The sequence below is a fragment of the Artibeus jamaicensis genome, unplaced genomic scaffold (assembly GCF_021234435.1).
Source record: "Artibeus jamaicensis isolate MK-2021 breed Jamaican fruit bat unplaced genomic scaffold, CSHL_Jam_final contig_685, whole genome shotgun sequence".
Classification (NCBI taxonomy): domain Eukaryota; kingdom Metazoa; phylum Chordata; class Mammalia; order Chiroptera; family Phyllostomidae; genus Artibeus; species Artibeus jamaicensis.
In genome coordinates this window covers 12,894,564-12,912,492 of record NW_026521924.1, presented here as the reverse complement: position 1 = coordinate 12,912,492, position 17,929 = coordinate 12,894,564, and the positions used below count along the sequence as shown (strand labels likewise).

The window sequence follows — 17,929 nt, the reverse complement described above, 5'->3', positions numbered from 1 at the left end:
TATGTTCCCATTAAATTGCCTTGGAATTTCTGTAGATAATCAGTTGAATATCTATGTGTGGTTCTGTTTCTGTACTTTCCAGTTTATTCTCTTGGCTTACATGTCCACTCTTATACCCATAGCATACTGCCTTGTTCACTGTCAGATAGTTTTCCAACTTTCTTTTTCTTTATCAAAATTGTTTTGGATATTCTAAGTCCTTTGTATTTCTATATAAATTTTACAGTCAGCTTTCTATCTTTTAGTTCTGCAGTTATTTTTCTGGATCAGGGAATGTTTATATCTTTGTGCAGCATTTTGAATAAATTTCTCTGATACATTTTCTAGTTTATTAATTACTGAGGGTTTTATGTTTGCCTTATGGTTTTGATTTTATAGTTTTTATGAGACTGTTCTGTTTTCTGTGTCCTGTGCATTTTGTGTTGAGGGTTTGCCTTTCCCCAGTGGTTTCATTTTTTATCCACTGGAGACGTCTAGGGATATAACTGGCATGGGCCACTTTTGCTAATTTCTCATGTTGGGGAGGCTCCTAAATCATAAGATTGAGTTAAGTACATTTAGACCTCAAATCCCTGTGAAGCATATGTCTATGTTTTAAAATTCTCAGGGGGGAGCCCTTTTCTCCCCTTATCGTAGATTAAACAGACAAGCTTTCTGGTGTTCTTGTTCATTGCAGGTGGGTTTTTTCTTTGTTTATTTTCATTGAGAGCATAGGCCTCTGAGGACTACAACTTTGCAAGAGATCTTAAATCCAACTCCCCACCTTGCTCAGGAGCCTTTTTATTTTTCTCCTGCATTCTGTCTCCTTTCCTCCATCCCGTTGGTTACTGAAATACAAATGTGTTTGTATTCTGGGGATAATACAAAGATCAGTACCTACTTCTACCTCTGGCCTTTGCTTCACTTTTTGTTTCCAGCTCTGGCAGCTTTCTCTACTTTCTTGAGAGCTTAGCTAAGCTTTTTAAAGGATGTTACTATTTATTCAGCATTCCTAGACTTTAGTAGCTGGAGAGTTTTAGTAGATTCTATAGAATGCTGTATTGCAAGATAATACGACTGTGTGCTTTAAAGATTGAGTTGAATTTACAGAAATCTTGGGTGTCAGTCAACATGTAACATTTTTAATATATGCATTTATTAATTTCTAGTTTTAAATGGAAGCTTCTTTTAAAAAAAGGGATCAGGAGCCTGATTTTTGAGTCTGCTTCCTGAGGAAACAAAAAGGCAGAAACTGGGTGAGTAGTAGCAAGTCCAGTTGTTGCTATAGTAAACACAGGACTTCCTGGCAATGACTCTTAACAGTAGGAAATGGAACCACTGTGGTGTCTCTCTAATTTGCCACAAGGTTTTGTTTCCCATCTTTGGCATAGGAGTTTCTGCTATATCAAGGATTTGGCCTTTCCAGTTTATTTCACTCGTTCAGTCAGACAGTGATTAGAAAGTCTCACTGGCTGTGTACATTGCACCATACTTATGAGTTTTGTAATTGTGTGACAATTATGATAAATTTAAATCAGGTCTTTGAAACTTCGTTCATGTATTTTCTTCTTGAGAGAAGCCCTTTTCCTCATGTGGCTATTGATGTACGTTGTTTATAGGCCCTATTCAACCAGTGGGGGAGAGCATAGATTTTAGAATAAGATATAACTGGGTTTGTGTTTTACCACCAGCCTTTGCCTCTTTGAAATTATGTATTTAATGTGCTATCTCCATGTAGCTGCATTGCTAGTACAGCTGGAAGGAGAAATGGACCCAAATATTGAGAAATAAAGCCAATGATTGTTCTTTGCTCACTCAGTTACTGTCATCCTTTCTGGAGCATTGGTCTCATGTGAGAACAGAAGGATGAACTGCCTCCACAGTCTCCTCTAAAAGTCCTGAGTTTAAATTAGTGCAACTTTTGATTAAACAGATAAGGAAGCTGAGCTTATGAAATGTCTGTGAAGTCCACTGCCTGGTCTTTGAGTTCTTAGTACTTGGGCATGTGCTTTTTTTTTTTTTAAGAACTCCAGCAGTTTGGTTATAAGTTACCCCTTGGTGATATTAGGCACACTGTATACAAAATATAACAATTTTTCCTGCCATAAGAATATTTCTTCAAGAGCAAAATTTAGCACAGAGTCTTCCTTGAATATTTTTGTTATGTATAAGCAATAGAAGATAGTTCAGGAATACTTGGATAGTATAGAGGCCCCAACATTGTTAACAACAAAGGTCAGTCTTTTGCCTTAAGTGAGTCCTGTTCATTTTTCTTATGTGTTCAGTATAACTTACCTTTGAAATATCAGAGTACTTTTCCAGACTCCTCAGAGGCACAGCCTGGCACAAGACCATGAAACTTCTCTTGTCTCGTTGCCTACATACTATCTCTTATTTACTCTAAATGTTAAATGTTAACTGTCCTGTACCCACCAATGTGAAAGAAGTATGTATCTCTCCATTTTACTTTTTATCCAGTCCTAAAGATTTCCCTGCTTTGTTTTCTCCCAACTTCTTTTGTTGACATTGAAGAGTAATGGCTGTGAGAAAAAAGGAAAAGGGTAAGATTCGGTATGGGAAGCTACCAGCCTGCAGTGCACACCTGACAGTCTCACCTCGGACCACTACATGGCTCAGTCATTGGGAAGTCAATAAATGTCTTTGTATGAAGTTTTTATTGTATTTAGGATTTTCAAGTGTGTGAACATTCAGAAGACCCTTTCCGTTGAAAGGTATTGTCTTCTACAGTGTCAGTGCAGAGTATGAGCAACCTGTGGCATTAGATCTTTAACAGCATTGGACCTTGTTTTCCTAATCTTGGCCCATTTGTACTTGAAAAATGTGTCTTTTTTCCCTTTTCTGATCCAGAGTCTCTTATGATGTTTAGTGGGCTATGAGTTTAGGGATGTGGTTCTTAATCCTCTGTCCATAGGTCCAGAAAGATGGGGAAGATAATGATAAGAATGAGGGCTCTAGAATCATATTGGCCGGGTTCAGGTCCCGGCTCTGCTGTTGACCACTTTGTGACCCTAAACAAGTCGGCTTGTATCAGGTTATTCATTCAAATAATGAAGAGAATGACAGCATCTTCCTTATAGGGCTATTTTGCGGGTTAAATGAAATAGAATATGTAAAACAGTATGGCCCATTGTGTGTACTTAAAGGTTAGGTATTATTTCAATATAATTTTATTATTTTGGTATCGTAAGAATTAGAATGGAAGAGAACTTTTAATTCAGGCTCTATTCTTTTTCCAAGAGTAAGAACTGAGGCCTAAAGAGGTCAATACGTTTGGCCTAGGTCACTTAGCTAATGACTTACAGAACTTGGACCTGAGGATGGGTCTTTGAATAGTACAGAGTTTTCAGCCTTGGCATTTGAGGATAATTCTTTGTTATGCAAGGCTGTCCTTTAATTTATTTGTAAGACAATTAAAACTAGCTCAAGGGACCTAATAGTCCAAAAAAAAAATCTTGCAGTGGAATACCTTATTTTGCCAGGTATAATACACACCCACATTTTTGGCCCAAACTTTCAGGGGGAAAAAAAATTAATTTAATTATTTATTTATTTATATTTTAGATACTTGGTTTTTGTATTATAAAAGAATTTTAGCATTTGTTTTTGAACATATTATGGCACAAGAAATTTTATGTAACAAATAATTACAAAACACAAGAACAGAAAGAAGGTATTTCAGGTACTGCACATATGTAATGCACATCCTTGTTTTTCCTTCAAAAATTTGGGCAAAATGCACATTATATACAGCAAAATACAGTAGTCCAAGTTTTGGGAGAGGGGAGGAGTACTCCGTCTTGCCTGCACTGGATAGACCTAATTTCTCAACACACCCAGTTCTCATGAGCTCTTTGGTGATCTAAAACCTATTTAATTTAAGATGGAGATTTGTTCTGTGGCTCCTGGAATGTTAAACACAGCTCTATGAAACATCTCCTTAAAGTGTATTCCTCTCCCTGGAAACAAATCCACAGATTTAAATAGGATTGTTTCACCCTTCTAAGGGTTTTTTCCTTTAGTTGCAGGTGGCAAAACTAAAAAAAAGAAGTATTTATGGAATTCCAGTGAGTGGGAATGGATGATGCAGTTCAAATAACTAAGGTAAGAGAAATAAACCCAGGGCTGTGAGGAGGCTTTGTCCCCCAAGTAAGTGTCCTCACAAAATAAAGCTAAAATCTGGTTCTCTCCCATTCCATTTTATTTCCAAACTGTAAGAGCAGCTTATTTTTTGTGATTAAAAGCATTATAGTTGCCCTGGCTGGTGTAGCTCAGTGGATTGAGCACGGGCCTGCGAACCAGACAATTGCGGTTTGGTTCCCAGTCAGGGCACATGCCTGGGTTGCAGGCCAGTTCCCAGCAGGGGATGCATGAAAGGCAACCATACATTGATGTTTCTCTCCCTCTCTCCTTCCCTTCCCCTCTAAAAGATAAATAAATAAATAAAGTCTAAAAAAAAAAGGCATTATAGTTATCCTTTCTGGTGGCTCTTTTCCTGGTAATGAATCCAAAACATGAACACTATATGTCTTTTCATTAGGTCTGACTTGATTACTGTTTCATCAGTGTTTTGTGGTTTTTAGCATATAGATCCTAACATGTTTTGTTAGATTTGTAGGGAGTGATTGTAAATATGTTTTTAAGTTTGTTTTGTCAGTTAGTCTTTACTACTATATAGAAACATGAATGATTTTTTCTGTGTTGTCCCTATGTCTTGTGACATTGCTAAATGTATTAGTTCTGGGAGGTTTGTTGTTGTTGTTTGTAGATTACTTGGGATTTTCTATGTAGATTATCATGTCCTCTATAAGTATGGACAGTTTTAATTCTTACTAATCTATGGATATTTTAATTTTCTTTTCTTTCCTTATTGCACTGGGTAAGACTTACAGTACTGTGTTGAATAAGAGTGGTGAGATTGGACATCTTGGACTTGAATATTATTTTAGGGGGAAAGTAATCAGACTTTAGGGGTTTTGTGTGTTTTATTTTTAAGGCACCTTTATCAGTTAGAGGAAGATTCCTTTTATTCCAACTTTGCTGAGAGTTTTTCTCATGAGTGGGTGTTGGGTTGTGTCAAATGTACATCAAATGATAGGCTCATGTGGGTTTTTTCAACCTATAATTCACGTTGATTTAAAAAAACAAATTAAACCAGCTTTGCATTCCTGGAGTAAACCATACTTTATCATGGTATATTATTCTTTTCATATGTTGCTGCACTTGATTTGGTAATATCCTCTTGGGGGTTTTTATTTCTATGTTCATGAGGGAAATTAGGTAATTTTCTTTTGGTTTATTGTCTGGTTTTGTTTTCAGGATAATGCTGGTATAAAAATGAAAGTTGGGAAGTAGTACCTCCTCTTCTATATTTTTTGAAGAGATTGCATAGAATTGATGTTATTTCCTTTTTAAATGTTTTATGGGATTTACCAGTGAAGGCATCTGGGCCTGAATATTTATTTTTCTGAAGTTAAAACACTTAAACATTTTTTTAATTTTATTTGTTTGAGAGAGAGAAGAAGGGGTGGGGAGAGAGAGAAATATTGATTTGTTGTTTTCATTTGTTGATTCTTGTATGTGTCTTGACCAGGGATCGAACCCTTAAACCCGCTACCTTGGCCTATTGGGATGATACTCTAACCAATGGAGCTACCTGGCCAGAGCAATATGTTGCTTTTGCTGCATATTCATTAGACATAAGTGGTAATTTCAATAAACACTTAAATTATATTGAAACTTTTTATAATAAACAAAAAATAAATGCAGTCATATGGCATATGCTGTTGTGTCTGGCTTCTTGGATTTACCATAATGGTCTTGATATTCATTCATATTCTTGCATTCCTTCTGATTGCTGAGTGTGTCCTTACCTTTCAAGACAGGTTTATCATCCATTTCTTTGTATAAGGTCCAGAAAGAGATTAAGAAACGATTTCCTCTTACAATATTACTAGCCAAAATTTCTGACCTGATCAGTGGATTATAGAATTTAAATTTCCTCATAGCCCAGCAGTCAAAGAACGCATTGTTACAATGAGGTAAACAAGAGTATACCTTTCAGAGCCTTAAGAAACATACAAGTATTCTGTCTGTGGTCATAGATCCTGGGTCTTGAGCTGATATTTGGGAGGGGAAAATTAGAACTTAGTAGAGTTATACTCCTATCTTAATTTTCCAGTCATTATGTAAGGTTTTCTTTTTCTAGAAAGCGACTAATCTGGAATGAGAATTAATTCTCATCAGTAAAAGCAAAGCTTTAAGTAGGTCATCTGACTTTGCTTTTGTGCTCCACATTCACCCTGATTATAAAAGGCCCTTTCATGAGTTTTCTAGGCTTTCATCACTGCCAGACTCTCCACAGGCATTGTGAAAGAATTAAACTATCCTCCCCCTGCAAAGCATGTTTCATGGACTCTTTCGTAGAGTACACACTGCACTATGTTTAGGTCAGCGGGAACTCTTTGTAGACACTGAATATATGAATAGCCCTCCTTCTAGATAAGAGATTTCAGTGTTGATTAGTGTCATAGCTATCAAAGTTAATATCCATCGGTATCTAATAGATAAAATAACTTACAGTCTAATTTTTGCCAAGCAATTAGACCAGAGTTTTTGTTTATGTGTATATTAAAGTAACGCATATAAAATTTGCCCCTAGATAATTTCTGTCTAATCAATTGGATAAGAGGTTAACAGGTTCTTCAAATAACCACATACTCATGATTAACTTTTTAAAAGAAGATAACACTGCAATAGTTTGCTATGCCTGCAGGAGTAGAGGAGAAAAGTAAACATGGAATTTTGAATGGATATTAAACAAACTGCTTATGGTGTAATCTCCAGGTGGTAAAGGCTTTTTTCATTTTATGGGCATTGAGATCCATATATTTCAATGAAACTATAATTGTATAGTTAACCATCTATATTGGTTTTTTTCCAAGGACTAGACCTATCAGTTAAAATAGTTTCCAAACAATTCTGGTGAAATTAATCTCTTCAGGCCTTCCAGCTTACCTACCTATTCTGTAGTTCCCACTATAAAATATTCCCTAACGTCTTCTGAGTTTTTAGTCACTTGAGTACTTTATTTCCTTTAATGATCTTTACTATCTGCCTTTTATTCCTATCAAGACTTTGGTTCAGCAATTCAGTTAATTCTCTTGCCAGTACTCAGTCCTGTTACTTTGAGTTCTGTTACCTTCACCCAGCACAACATTAATTCTGTATGCTCTCTAAACCATTACTGCTTAGAGCATTTTTCTAGAAAAGAATTCTTGAAAAATAGGTCTCATTTTACCTGGGCCCCCAGGGCTCCCCAGAATCAGCATTTTCTGCCCTTTTCTGTAGCAGCATTTTAAGTCTTACTTATCACTTCTTAAAATGTTATACTGTTCCCTCTTCTTTTTTAGCCTTTGGTTTTTCTGCATACTTTACAGGAAATCATCAGCAGTTAAACATGATTTGTTCTTGTTCAACCTAACAAACTTAACAAACCCTTTCTTGAGTGCAAATCAGTGGCTATTTTTGCTAGGATATAAAATCTCTGTATGCTGTCACTTTGAAAACCTTCCTTATTAACCCTCCTTTATTAATTTTTAAATAATTGATAGGTTCTTGTGGATTTTCTGTATAAATGTTCATGTTTCCTGCAAATAATCTTATCCTATCTAATTTTTGTAATTGTAATTTTTTTTTTCTTATTGCAAAGGGAGGACCTCCAAGTGTTAGAGGTCACCTTGTCATATTCTTGATTTTAAAGGGAATGTTTTCAGTGTTTCCCTGTTGAAGAGCGTAATTGTGTGGGATTATTGTTGTTTTAAAATAGTAACTTTTATCACAGTTAGGAAGTCTTCTGTTCCTAATTAAGAGGGTTTAAAAAAATCATGAATCTATATGTTTTTATCCAGTGCTTTTCTACATCAGTTGAAATGAGTATATGATCTTTTTTGAAAATATAGGTAAATTATATTTAGAGATTTTATGTTAAACATTCTTGGATAAACTCAGATTGATCTCAGGTTGTCTTTTTTATATACCAGATTCAGTTTGTTAATATTTTGTTTAGGATTTTTAATCTATATTATTGAGTGGAAGTGGGACTGTAATTTCCTTTCTTGTAATTTTTTAAAATTTATTGATTTTAGAGAGAGAGTGGAAGAGAGAGAGGAAGGAAGAGAGTGAGAAACATCAATTTATTGTTCCACTTATTTATGCATTCATTGGTTGATTCTTGTATGTGCCCTGACTGGGGATCGATTCTGCAACTTTGGTGTATTGAAATGATGCTCTAATGAACTGAGCTACCTGGCTAGGACCTCTTGTGATATTTTTTGACCAATTTTAGTGCCAGGTTTTACTCACCTCTTAGGATGAGTTGGGAATTATTCCCTTTTTTCTGCCCCTCATCATCTGGGCTCAGTATTTTCTTTGTGGCATAATTTTAAACTTCAGGTCAACTTCTTTAATAGTTATAAGAGTATTCAGGATTTTTATTTATTTCTGAAATAGTTTTAAGTTTTCAAAATTATTTAGTTATCATTGTTGATAATAGTCTTCATTTTTATCTACAGTATCTGTAGTTATCTTCATTTTTAATTCATAATATTTGTGCCTTCTCAAGTGTAAAATTTATTGCTTTCACATAGTGTGTACAGCAGTGAAACTATTACCATAATCAGGGAAGTGTGAACATACCTGTCACCCGCCAAAGTTTTCTTGTGCTCCTATAACCAAACAACAGGGGTTTGGCTGCCTGTTGCCACAAAAGCCAAACTCATGAGGCAGATGCTGGTGCAAAGGAAAGAAATTTTATTTAGGTGCTATGTGACCTGAAGGAAATGCTGGACTCTCATCTCAAAACCTGTCTCCTTTTTCTGCTGTGGAAAAAGTCCACCCATCCTCGGCAAGGTCAAGATAAAAACCAGTGTCCAGAGTTCATGCTCCATTTTAAAGTACAGTCCTATGGAGCCCACAGGCAGCTGCTGAGAGGTCTTAGTTCCTATCCAGGTAGCTTAACTTGTTCCTGGTTGCTGCTCAACTCAGGCTTCCTCCTAGAGCCTGTGAGTGGAGCCAACAAGGCCATGGTCCATGCATCTGCTGGGGCCACATAATCACATGCTCCCAGGCAATAGAGTGTATGAACGCACAGGTTAGAACATCACCAGGTGGGCAAGAGAAGAGAGAGTGAGACTTCCTCCTGGAGGCCATGGACCACATGGCTGCTACGGCCACATGGCCCATGGAGGGAACGGGCGAGTGCACCGCGTGAGTGCATGTCATGAGCAAGAAAGCCAGAGCTTCTTTGTTCCCCTGAAATAATATTAGCTTGGGCTTGGGACAGACCAGATGCTTTCTCAAAATGACCAGTTTTCCAGACTTCTGTGTGCTTTAGGTGAGTCCACCTCCCAACCACTCCCTTCTTTCCCCAGGGTAGTCTGACAGACCTCTTTGGTCCAGCTCAGTTCTTTATCAAATAGGTAATCTCAGCATATTTTCTCCCATCTGTGGGTTTCCTTTCCATTTTGTTGATAGTGTCTTTTGATAACAGAAGGTTTTAATTTGGATGAACTCCCATCTATTTTGTTGTTGTTAAATTGACTGTGTTTTTGGTATCTACATTTTAAAAAATCATTGCCAAATTCAGTGTTGTGAAGCTTTCCCCCTCTATTTTCTTCTAAAGGTTTTATAGTGTTATTTCTTATCTTTAGATCTTTGATCCATTTTGAGGTAAATTTTGTATATGGTATAAGGTAGGAGTCCAGTTTCATTCTTTCACACGTGAATACCCAGTTTTCCAGCACTGTTTGTTGCAAAGCCATCCTTCCTCCCTTTGAATTGCTTTTACACCTTTGTTGAAAATCATTTGGGCATATTTGTGTGGATTTGTTTCTGGTTCTCTGCTTTATTCCGTAGATCTGTATATTTATCCCTTTGCTAATACCACACTGTATATTAAATAGGGTAGTTGTATATACTAAGCCTTAATATTGGGTAAATTAATTTCTCCCATTTTGTTCTTTTAAAAAAAAGATTTTATTTATTTATTTTTGAGAAGGGAAAAGAGGGAGAGAAACATCAATGTGTGGTTGCCTCTCACATGCCCCTATTGGTTCGCAAGCCGGTGCTCAATCTACTGAGCTACACCAACCAGGGCCCATTTTATTCTTTTCCAGAATTATCCCTGGTTTGTTTTTATTTTTTGTTTTAGTGCCTATAAACTGTATTGTCTTTGGCCTCATATATTTGATAGTTTATTTCAAGGTGTACTTTAAACAGAATGAACATTTTTTCATATTATTCCTTGTCTTAACTAGTTTGCAATATAAGTTTATACCAGACTATTTTGTATGTTTGTTTATTGAAGTAATCTGATTGACCTTCTTGCCTTCAGTATCCTGTCTCTAGACCCTAAACTGAATCTTCCTTTAGGTTAAAGTTAAAGGCAGCAGAATTTAACAATCAGTTTTACAGCTTCACTGGTCCTGTTTTGTCTGTGGAAGCAAGCTGTTCTTCAGGGCCCCGGACTCCTGCTAATATTAGGTGGTCCTTGTCCCTTTATTTTGGACCTATCACAATGTCTTTCTCAAGTAAAGACCTGTAATGAAAGTTTTTCTGTTCTAGGACTTCTTCTAGGACTAGAAGCATTCAGCTATTTTTAAAGCTATTTTCTCTCTCTCTCTCTCAAGTATTCAGTATGCTCTTTCTACTCCACCCTCCCTTGGTGGCATGTATTTGTTTTCTCCTTATCAGTGCCCCCCTACCCGGTACCTTGTCAGATATCTCCTGCCTGACTTGCCATTTTGCTTTTGTCACTTTTACATCTGTGTTCTTCCTTTCTTTGGCTTATTGCCTGACTTCTGTGGCAGCTGCTCTGTCATTACCTCTCTGCCATTCTGCCTCGTCTCCCACCTTCCACCCCACCCCCTTGCTCTTTGTGGGTCCAATATGTACATTTTTCATGTTCACTTTATAACCTTCCGTATGGTATGTCCAAAAGCAGTCATCCTCTTGCTATGGCCTTGGAATAAACATGTCGGACACCTGAGCCTTCCTTACCTCTGGAGTCTCATGGTTAAACCTGCAATAAATTCTCTTATCAGTCTCCTTATCAGGGCCCTGTTTTTGAGGTTCTCCTGGTTTATTGGCTAGATTACTTCTGAAGGCTTCAGTTAATGGCCCTCCTAACCTCAGACACCACCAGTTGATCCTCCACCCTGCAGTCTGTCACTCATTGTTTTTAAATCCAAAGTGTTCCCATCAACTTCTCTGTGCTAGATAGAGCCTTTGGTGGTTCCTCAGTGTGTTCAGTGGAAAGTCAAAGTTTTATGTGGCCCATAGCCCCTTTGCAATCTGATCTGTGTTTCCTCTAGCCTCATTGGCTACATTTCTTCCACATATCCTCACAGACCCTGATCTTGCATGTCTGCAGTTTTCACATTCATTTAACAGACATTTATTGAGGTCCTACTTCATGGCCTTACCCAACTCTTTGCCATGCCTGGAACCAGATAAGCTGTTTTCATGCTTCCAAGTCCCCTCTGATTGAGAGACTGTTTCTGACCCTTCTCTTGTCCAGTTAACTACCCTTTATTCTCTCAAACTCATCTCAAACATTACCTCGCCTGAAAACTCCTTCTCTGGTTTGCAGTTTTACTACTTCACCTTAGTATTAATGTCCATTCAGGGTTTGAATATATAGTTTATTTGTGCCTCATGACTGGTGAGTGAGCTACTTGATGACAGTGTCTGTGTTTAATCTTTCTGTGTATTCCCAATATCTAGAGGAGAAGGAATGGAAGAATGTGGGCTTTGGAGTTAGCTCTGAGATTGTTTGAGTCCTAATAGCTATGTATTAGGTATGTGGCCTTGAGCAGATTTCTTAACCTCTGTGATCTTTAGATTTTTCCTCTGTAAAATGGAAAAACAATACCTGACTCACAAGGTACTCATGAGGATGCAATGGGTTAAAGTATATAGAATACCTAGTACAAAGTGCCTACTATAAGCAACCAAGGATTGTAGTTGTAAAAATAGTTTTTATTCATAATGTAAATAATAATGTTGAGTGAACAGTTAGCTGTAGGAACTGAACCCTCTTCCTAGGTGCCTTTTCCTCCAGTCAGAGAACCTGAGCTCTAGAAGGCCCGGGGCAGAGCTTAACACTCCTAGCTGTCACTCACTTCTTTGGTTCTCCCATACTTGGGAGATATCCTCAATAAGTCTAAGAGTTGAATAATGTCTTTCCCACTGGGATCTTCATCTCTGTAAAAGAGGTGAGTGTACTTAAAATCAGCACTAATACTTGAACAGTTACATATGTATATTGAATATCTGAAAATCAGTGGTTGATTAATGTGAGCACATTAAACAATCACTACCCCTTTGTTTAGAAACCTATAAAATGGAAATAATGAATTAGTTTTAGTTGGCATTAGGAAGATTTTTGTTTCTTCATTAGTCTTTAATCTTTTGAAGGATCAATAATAATGTTATGTGAAGAAAGGTAGTCATAGATTTGAATTCTATTACCAGCTATGTGACCATCTCTCAATTTTTTTTTATCTGCAGAAAGGGAGTAAGAGTATCTAGGTTGTAGAGTTTCTGTTAAGTTTAACTGAGAGAAAATGCCAAATACTGATCTGATATATACCTGACACTTGATCACATTTTAACAACTAACGTATTGAATATTGAATGCTTAACTTTCAATAAATAGACTTCTTGATGGAAGCCATCACAGCCAAATTGTAAACTTTGGGAAATGTTCAGATTGACTAAGCTCTCCTTTGCCAGTGGGGACTTCATAATATTGATTCCATGTAACATTTTTTCCTTAGCAAATGTATGCAACTTTGTACTTATTAAGGCTGAGGAGCCTCATCATTCCCATTCCTAGGTCATCATAAATCTTATTTCTTGTATTTCAGCTGTATCATGATTGGGGTTGGTTGTATGTATCAGAAAATAAAACAGGTTTATTTCTTTCTTGTATATATGAAATCTCTAAGTTGGGCTAGTATGGCATTTTGACAGTTTCATTGGAAAACTCGGTCCCTTTCTCGTTCTCTATTCTGCCATGCTCAAAGTCACTTCAGGGGCCATAATGACTAATCATCCCATCTAAATACCAGATTACGGGAGGAGGGACAGGGAAAAAGGATCCCTCCTTTGCTTTTAAACTGCCTTCCTAGAAATCCCATAATATATTTAATCTTATGTTTCCTTGTCTAGAACTTGCCCACACCTACCTAAGGAGTGGGCATGTTTTCCTTAGCACCCAATTTTTTTGTTCTTCCTCTCCTTGTTTTAGGTGAGAATGGCATGTCTCTGAGGGCCTCAGGGCCCACTGACAGGGAGTCTATATATGTCTGGGCAAAAAGCCAAGTAGTATGTCTGTGAATGGTTCCTTCATCTTGAGTTCTGGATATATATTTCTCATAATTTACCACTGATATGTGTGTAGCTTATATATTGATTGCTTATGAAATTAATATTCAAGGTTTCTGCCATTGAAGCCTCCCCTCGCCCCTCAAAGATGCACAACATGGTAAGTTGTAGTAACACCAGTGTCAGCATTGTAGAGTTTGGGAGGATTAAGTGAAAGGAGGCTTACAAAGTGCCCTGTGCAGCTGGATTTTGAAATGAGAGGGCAAGTGTGAGTGATTTAATAGCCAGTGAACACTACTGACCATCCATACCCCCACTCTGGAATTCAGAGCCTCCACATGTAGCTGTGGAGAATGTCTCAGACCAACTGTGCAGGTTTGGAATTGTAAGGAAATTTGGGAAATGTTCGTAGACACTCAAATACCAGGAAAACAACGGTTATAATTTTTAGAACTGCCTTTGTCACTTGTCTGAGGGCTTTTAAGTATTTCTAATGAAATCTTGATTTTCCTGTTTTATTTATTTTTTAGTGTTAAACTTTCTGGATTGAGCACCCTAATTAATGTATGTTCAGAGGAGACAATTTTTTAAAGCAAGTAATATTTTTTTAATGAAATAAGAACTGTATCTTGGCCCTTTTTCTGGGTGTGGTAGGGTAGGAGAGAGAACACAATGTGTGTGCCTTTGCATTCAACAAATTAGGGAACTGCCCAGATTTCATGACTCATCTCCCAAAACCTCCCTGCTCAGCTGCTCTGTATTCACAGTTAACCAAAGGCTTATGATTCACTTTTTGAGAAATGAACAATGTGTAAATGTGAGCTGCTTCTATTATTTTGGCTTTTCTGGTGTATATATAATTCCATCTTTACTCAGGCCACTATTGCCTAATCAAAAATGATGTAAAACATAGGGGAGGAAATCCTATACAATTAACTCTTACTTAACAAAAGCAAACAGAAAGACTGGTTAAAGTAACTGTGATACATTCATATGATGAAACACTATACAGCCACTGAAAAAAATGGCAGCTAGATAAATATGTTGATGTGGAAGACATTCAAAATGTATTATTTAAGTAAAAATGCAAGCTGTAGAAGTGTGTGTAATATGATCCTGTTTATAATTTTTTTATGTGTGGGTATGTACTGGTATAGTATAGGAAATTTTTAAAGGATATAGAAGAAAGTATTTTGTGACCACTTTTGGGAACTGGGACTTGCAGGAGATGAATGAGGCTTATATTTTGCTTTATAATCCCTCTGTTCTGTTTGTATATCTTGTGATGAGCATACTTTTTAAAAATGGTTTATAATTGCAGTGAAGAGGAGGGTCAGTATCTTTCCTGTATAACAAGTATAACGTTTTAATAAATAACATTAAAAGATTCCATTCATTTCAGCTAAAAGATGTTCTGGGGATCTGATGTGAAACAAGGTAACCATAGTTGATAACAGTCTTGTATAATTCAAATTTGCTAAAAGAGTAGAACTTAAATGTTCTCATTAGAAATGAATAGGATAGCCCTGGCTGGTGTAGCTCAGTGGATTGGGTGCTGGCCTGTGAATCAAAGGGTTGACAGTTCAATTCTCAGTCATGACACATGCCTGGATTGTGGACTGGGACCCCAGGATGGGGTATGCAAGAGGCAACCACATACTGATGCTTCTCTCCTTCACTTTCTCCCTCCCTTCTCCTCTATCTAAAAATAAATAGAGTCTTTTAAGAAAGTTTAGAAAAAATAAATCAGTAGGACAAAAAATATAGTAATATTTTGAGGAACATAAAAACTTGAGTAAACGGAGAAAATATTATTACAAAAATCTCAAATAAGAGAAAAATTGAGAGAATTTTATGTCCACCACCTAGATTCTACAATTAGTATTTTTCTATATTTGTTTCATTATATATCTGTTCATATATCTATTCCTCTATTCATTTGTCAATTTATATTGTTTTTAATGTATTGGGTTGGTCAGTGTATTATGGCTCTAGGAGTGCTTAGTTGTCTTTAACTTCATTCAAAACAATTTTGTCACTTTGTATTAACAGCATACATTTAAAAAAATCAAAATTGGTGAATTTTTATGTAGGCATTTTAATATTAAAGATGGAAGAAAACTCACATTTGGCATGTTATGCTTTATTACTACAAGAAAGGTAAAAATGCAACTAAAAAGCAAAAAAAAAAAGATTTGTGCAGTGTATAGAGAAGGTACTGTGACTGAACGTGTCAAAAGTGGTTTGTGAAGTTTTGTGCTGGAGAGTTCTTGCTGGACAACACTCCATGGTGGAGTAGACCAGTTCAAGTTGATAGCGATCAAATCAAGACATTAATTGAGAATAATTAACATGATACCATGCGGGAGATAGCCAACGTATTCAAAATATCCAAATCAATAAAGTTATTGGCGAACAGGAAAAATGAGTCTTTTTATTTTGCAGAAAAAAATAAACATTTTTTTGTCTAACCCAGTATTTCTTTTTTTTTTATTTTTTATTTTATTATTTTTTAACCCAGTATTTCAAAGTACATTGCATATATCAGTACACTTCTTCCCAATTCTTAAAAATGTATATCTTTTACAGTATTTGTTAATGAATAGTCTTTATAAAGGTAAAATTTATGTACAGTGAATACACAAATCTTAAGTTACCATTTACTGAGTTCTGAAAACTATACCCCCATGCAACCCACTTCCCTGTCAAGATACACAGAGTATTACTGTTGTTCAGGAAGTACTCTCATGTTCCTTTCCAGTAAATCCTCTCTGTCTCTTTCCCAGGCAGCAGTGGTTCTGATTTTCCACCATAGTTTTACTTTTTCTAGAACTTCATATGTATGGAGTTATACATTATAATATACTCTTGCGTGAGACTTTTTTTTCTGTTTTTTAAAAATATATTTTATTGATTATACTTTTACAGTTGTCCCAGTTTTTCTCCCTTTGTCCCCCTCTGCCTGGTAACCTCCATTCCCTCTAGCAATCCCCTCCCTTAGTTCATGTCCATGGGTTGTGCATAGAAGTTCTTTGGCTGCTCCATTTCCTATATTATTCTTAACATCCCCCTGTCTAATTTGTACCTGCCAATTTGTACTTATTAATCCCTGTACCTTCCCCCCATTACCCTCTTCCCCCTCCCAGCTGATAACCCTCTAAATGAACTCCATATCTATGTGATTCTGTCCCTCTTCTGCTTGTATGCTTAGTTTGTTTTTTAGATTCATTTGTTGATAGTTGTGAATTTGTTGCCATTTTAATGACCATAGTTTTGATGATCTTCTTTTTCTTAAGTCTCTTTAACATTTCATGTAATAATAGTTTGGTGATAATGAACTCCTTTGGTTTTACCTTGTCTGGGAAGCACTTTATCTGCCCTTCCATTCTAAATGATAGCTTTGCTGGATAGAGTAATCTAGGTTGTAAGTACTTTTCATCACTTTAAATACTTCTTGCCAGTCCCCTCTAGCCTGCAACATTTCTTTTGAGAAATCAGCTGATAGTCTTATGGGAACGCCCCTATTGGTAACTCTCTGCTTTTCTCTTGGTACTTTAAGATTCTCTCTTTATCTTTAACCTTTGACATTTTAACTATGATGTGTCTTACAGTGGTCCTCTTTGTGTCCATCTTGTTCGAGACTCTCTGTGCTTCCTGGACTTGTATGTCTGTTTCCTTCACCAAATCAGGGAAGTTTTCTTTTATTATTTTTTCAAGTAAGTTTTCAATTTCTTACCGTTCCTCTTCTCCTAGCACCCCTATGATTTGGATGTTGGTATGTTTGGAGATTTCCCAGAGGCTTCTTATTCTATCCTTTTTTTTTTTTTTAATTTTTTTCTTCTTGCTGTCCTGATTGAATGGTTTTTTCTTTGTTATGTTCCAAGTCTTTGATTTGATTCTCAGCTTCATCCCCCCACTCTTGGTTTCCTGTACATTTTTCTTAATTTCACTTAATGCAACCTTCATTTTTCTGCCTAAATCTTTTTTATACTGTTGCAGTACCCAAGGATTTCTTTGATCATCCTGGTAACCAGTGTTTTTAAACTCTGCATCTGATAGGTTGTTTATCTCTATTTTATTTAACTCTTTTCCTGGAGTTTTGTTCTGTTCTTTCATTTGAACCGTATTTCTTTGACTCCTCAATTTGGCAGCCTCTCTCTGTTTGTTTCTGTGTATTAGGTAGAGCTGTGTTGACTCCCTGTCATAGTAGCATGGCCTATTGTAGAAAAGGCATCTATAAATTGTGTGAGGCGGAGCCTTAGGTAATTGCCAGCTAGGGCAAGCCACTTTGTTGCTTTGTGGCTCTCTGTGGGGGAGGGCTCAGAGAGGGGACAATGCTGCTGCATGGCCTTGGGAGATTTCCTGGGAGGAAGCTGTCTCTTAGCACTTACCCTGTTGCCAGTCATTTCACTTGCTCCCCTTTTTCCCCTTATGCCACTTGTACCCTTTCAGCTGTTGCCCTGGTGCTGAATCCCAGAGGCCACGGGGTCTGTGTGAGTCCTAAGTCTGTTGTGGGCCCTTTAAGAGGAGTCTCTTGAGAATC

General features: G+C 36.8%; 1 protein-coding gene across 4 annotated transcripts in view; it reads left to right on the top strand.

The window, feature by feature from the left end:
* Nucleotides 1-17,929, top strand: part of PTPRA (protein tyrosine phosphatase receptor type A) — a 144,433-nt gene that overhangs the window by 41,833 nt on the left and 84,671 nt on the right. For 2 of the 4 annotated variants that reach the window (XM_037141189.2, XM_037141188.2), the window contains exon 2: nt 4,020-4,101. The exons of 1 other annotated variant lie outside the window; for it this stretch is intronic. In XM_037141189.2, the coding sequence (XP_036997084.1) occupies nt 4,075-4,101 (27 nt within the window). In that variant the 5' untranslated portion in view covers nt 4,020-4,074. The remainder of the gene's footprint in view (nt 1-4,019; nt 4,102-17,929) is intronic. One more of the 4 variants, XM_053671134.1, reaches the window with a different exon arrangement.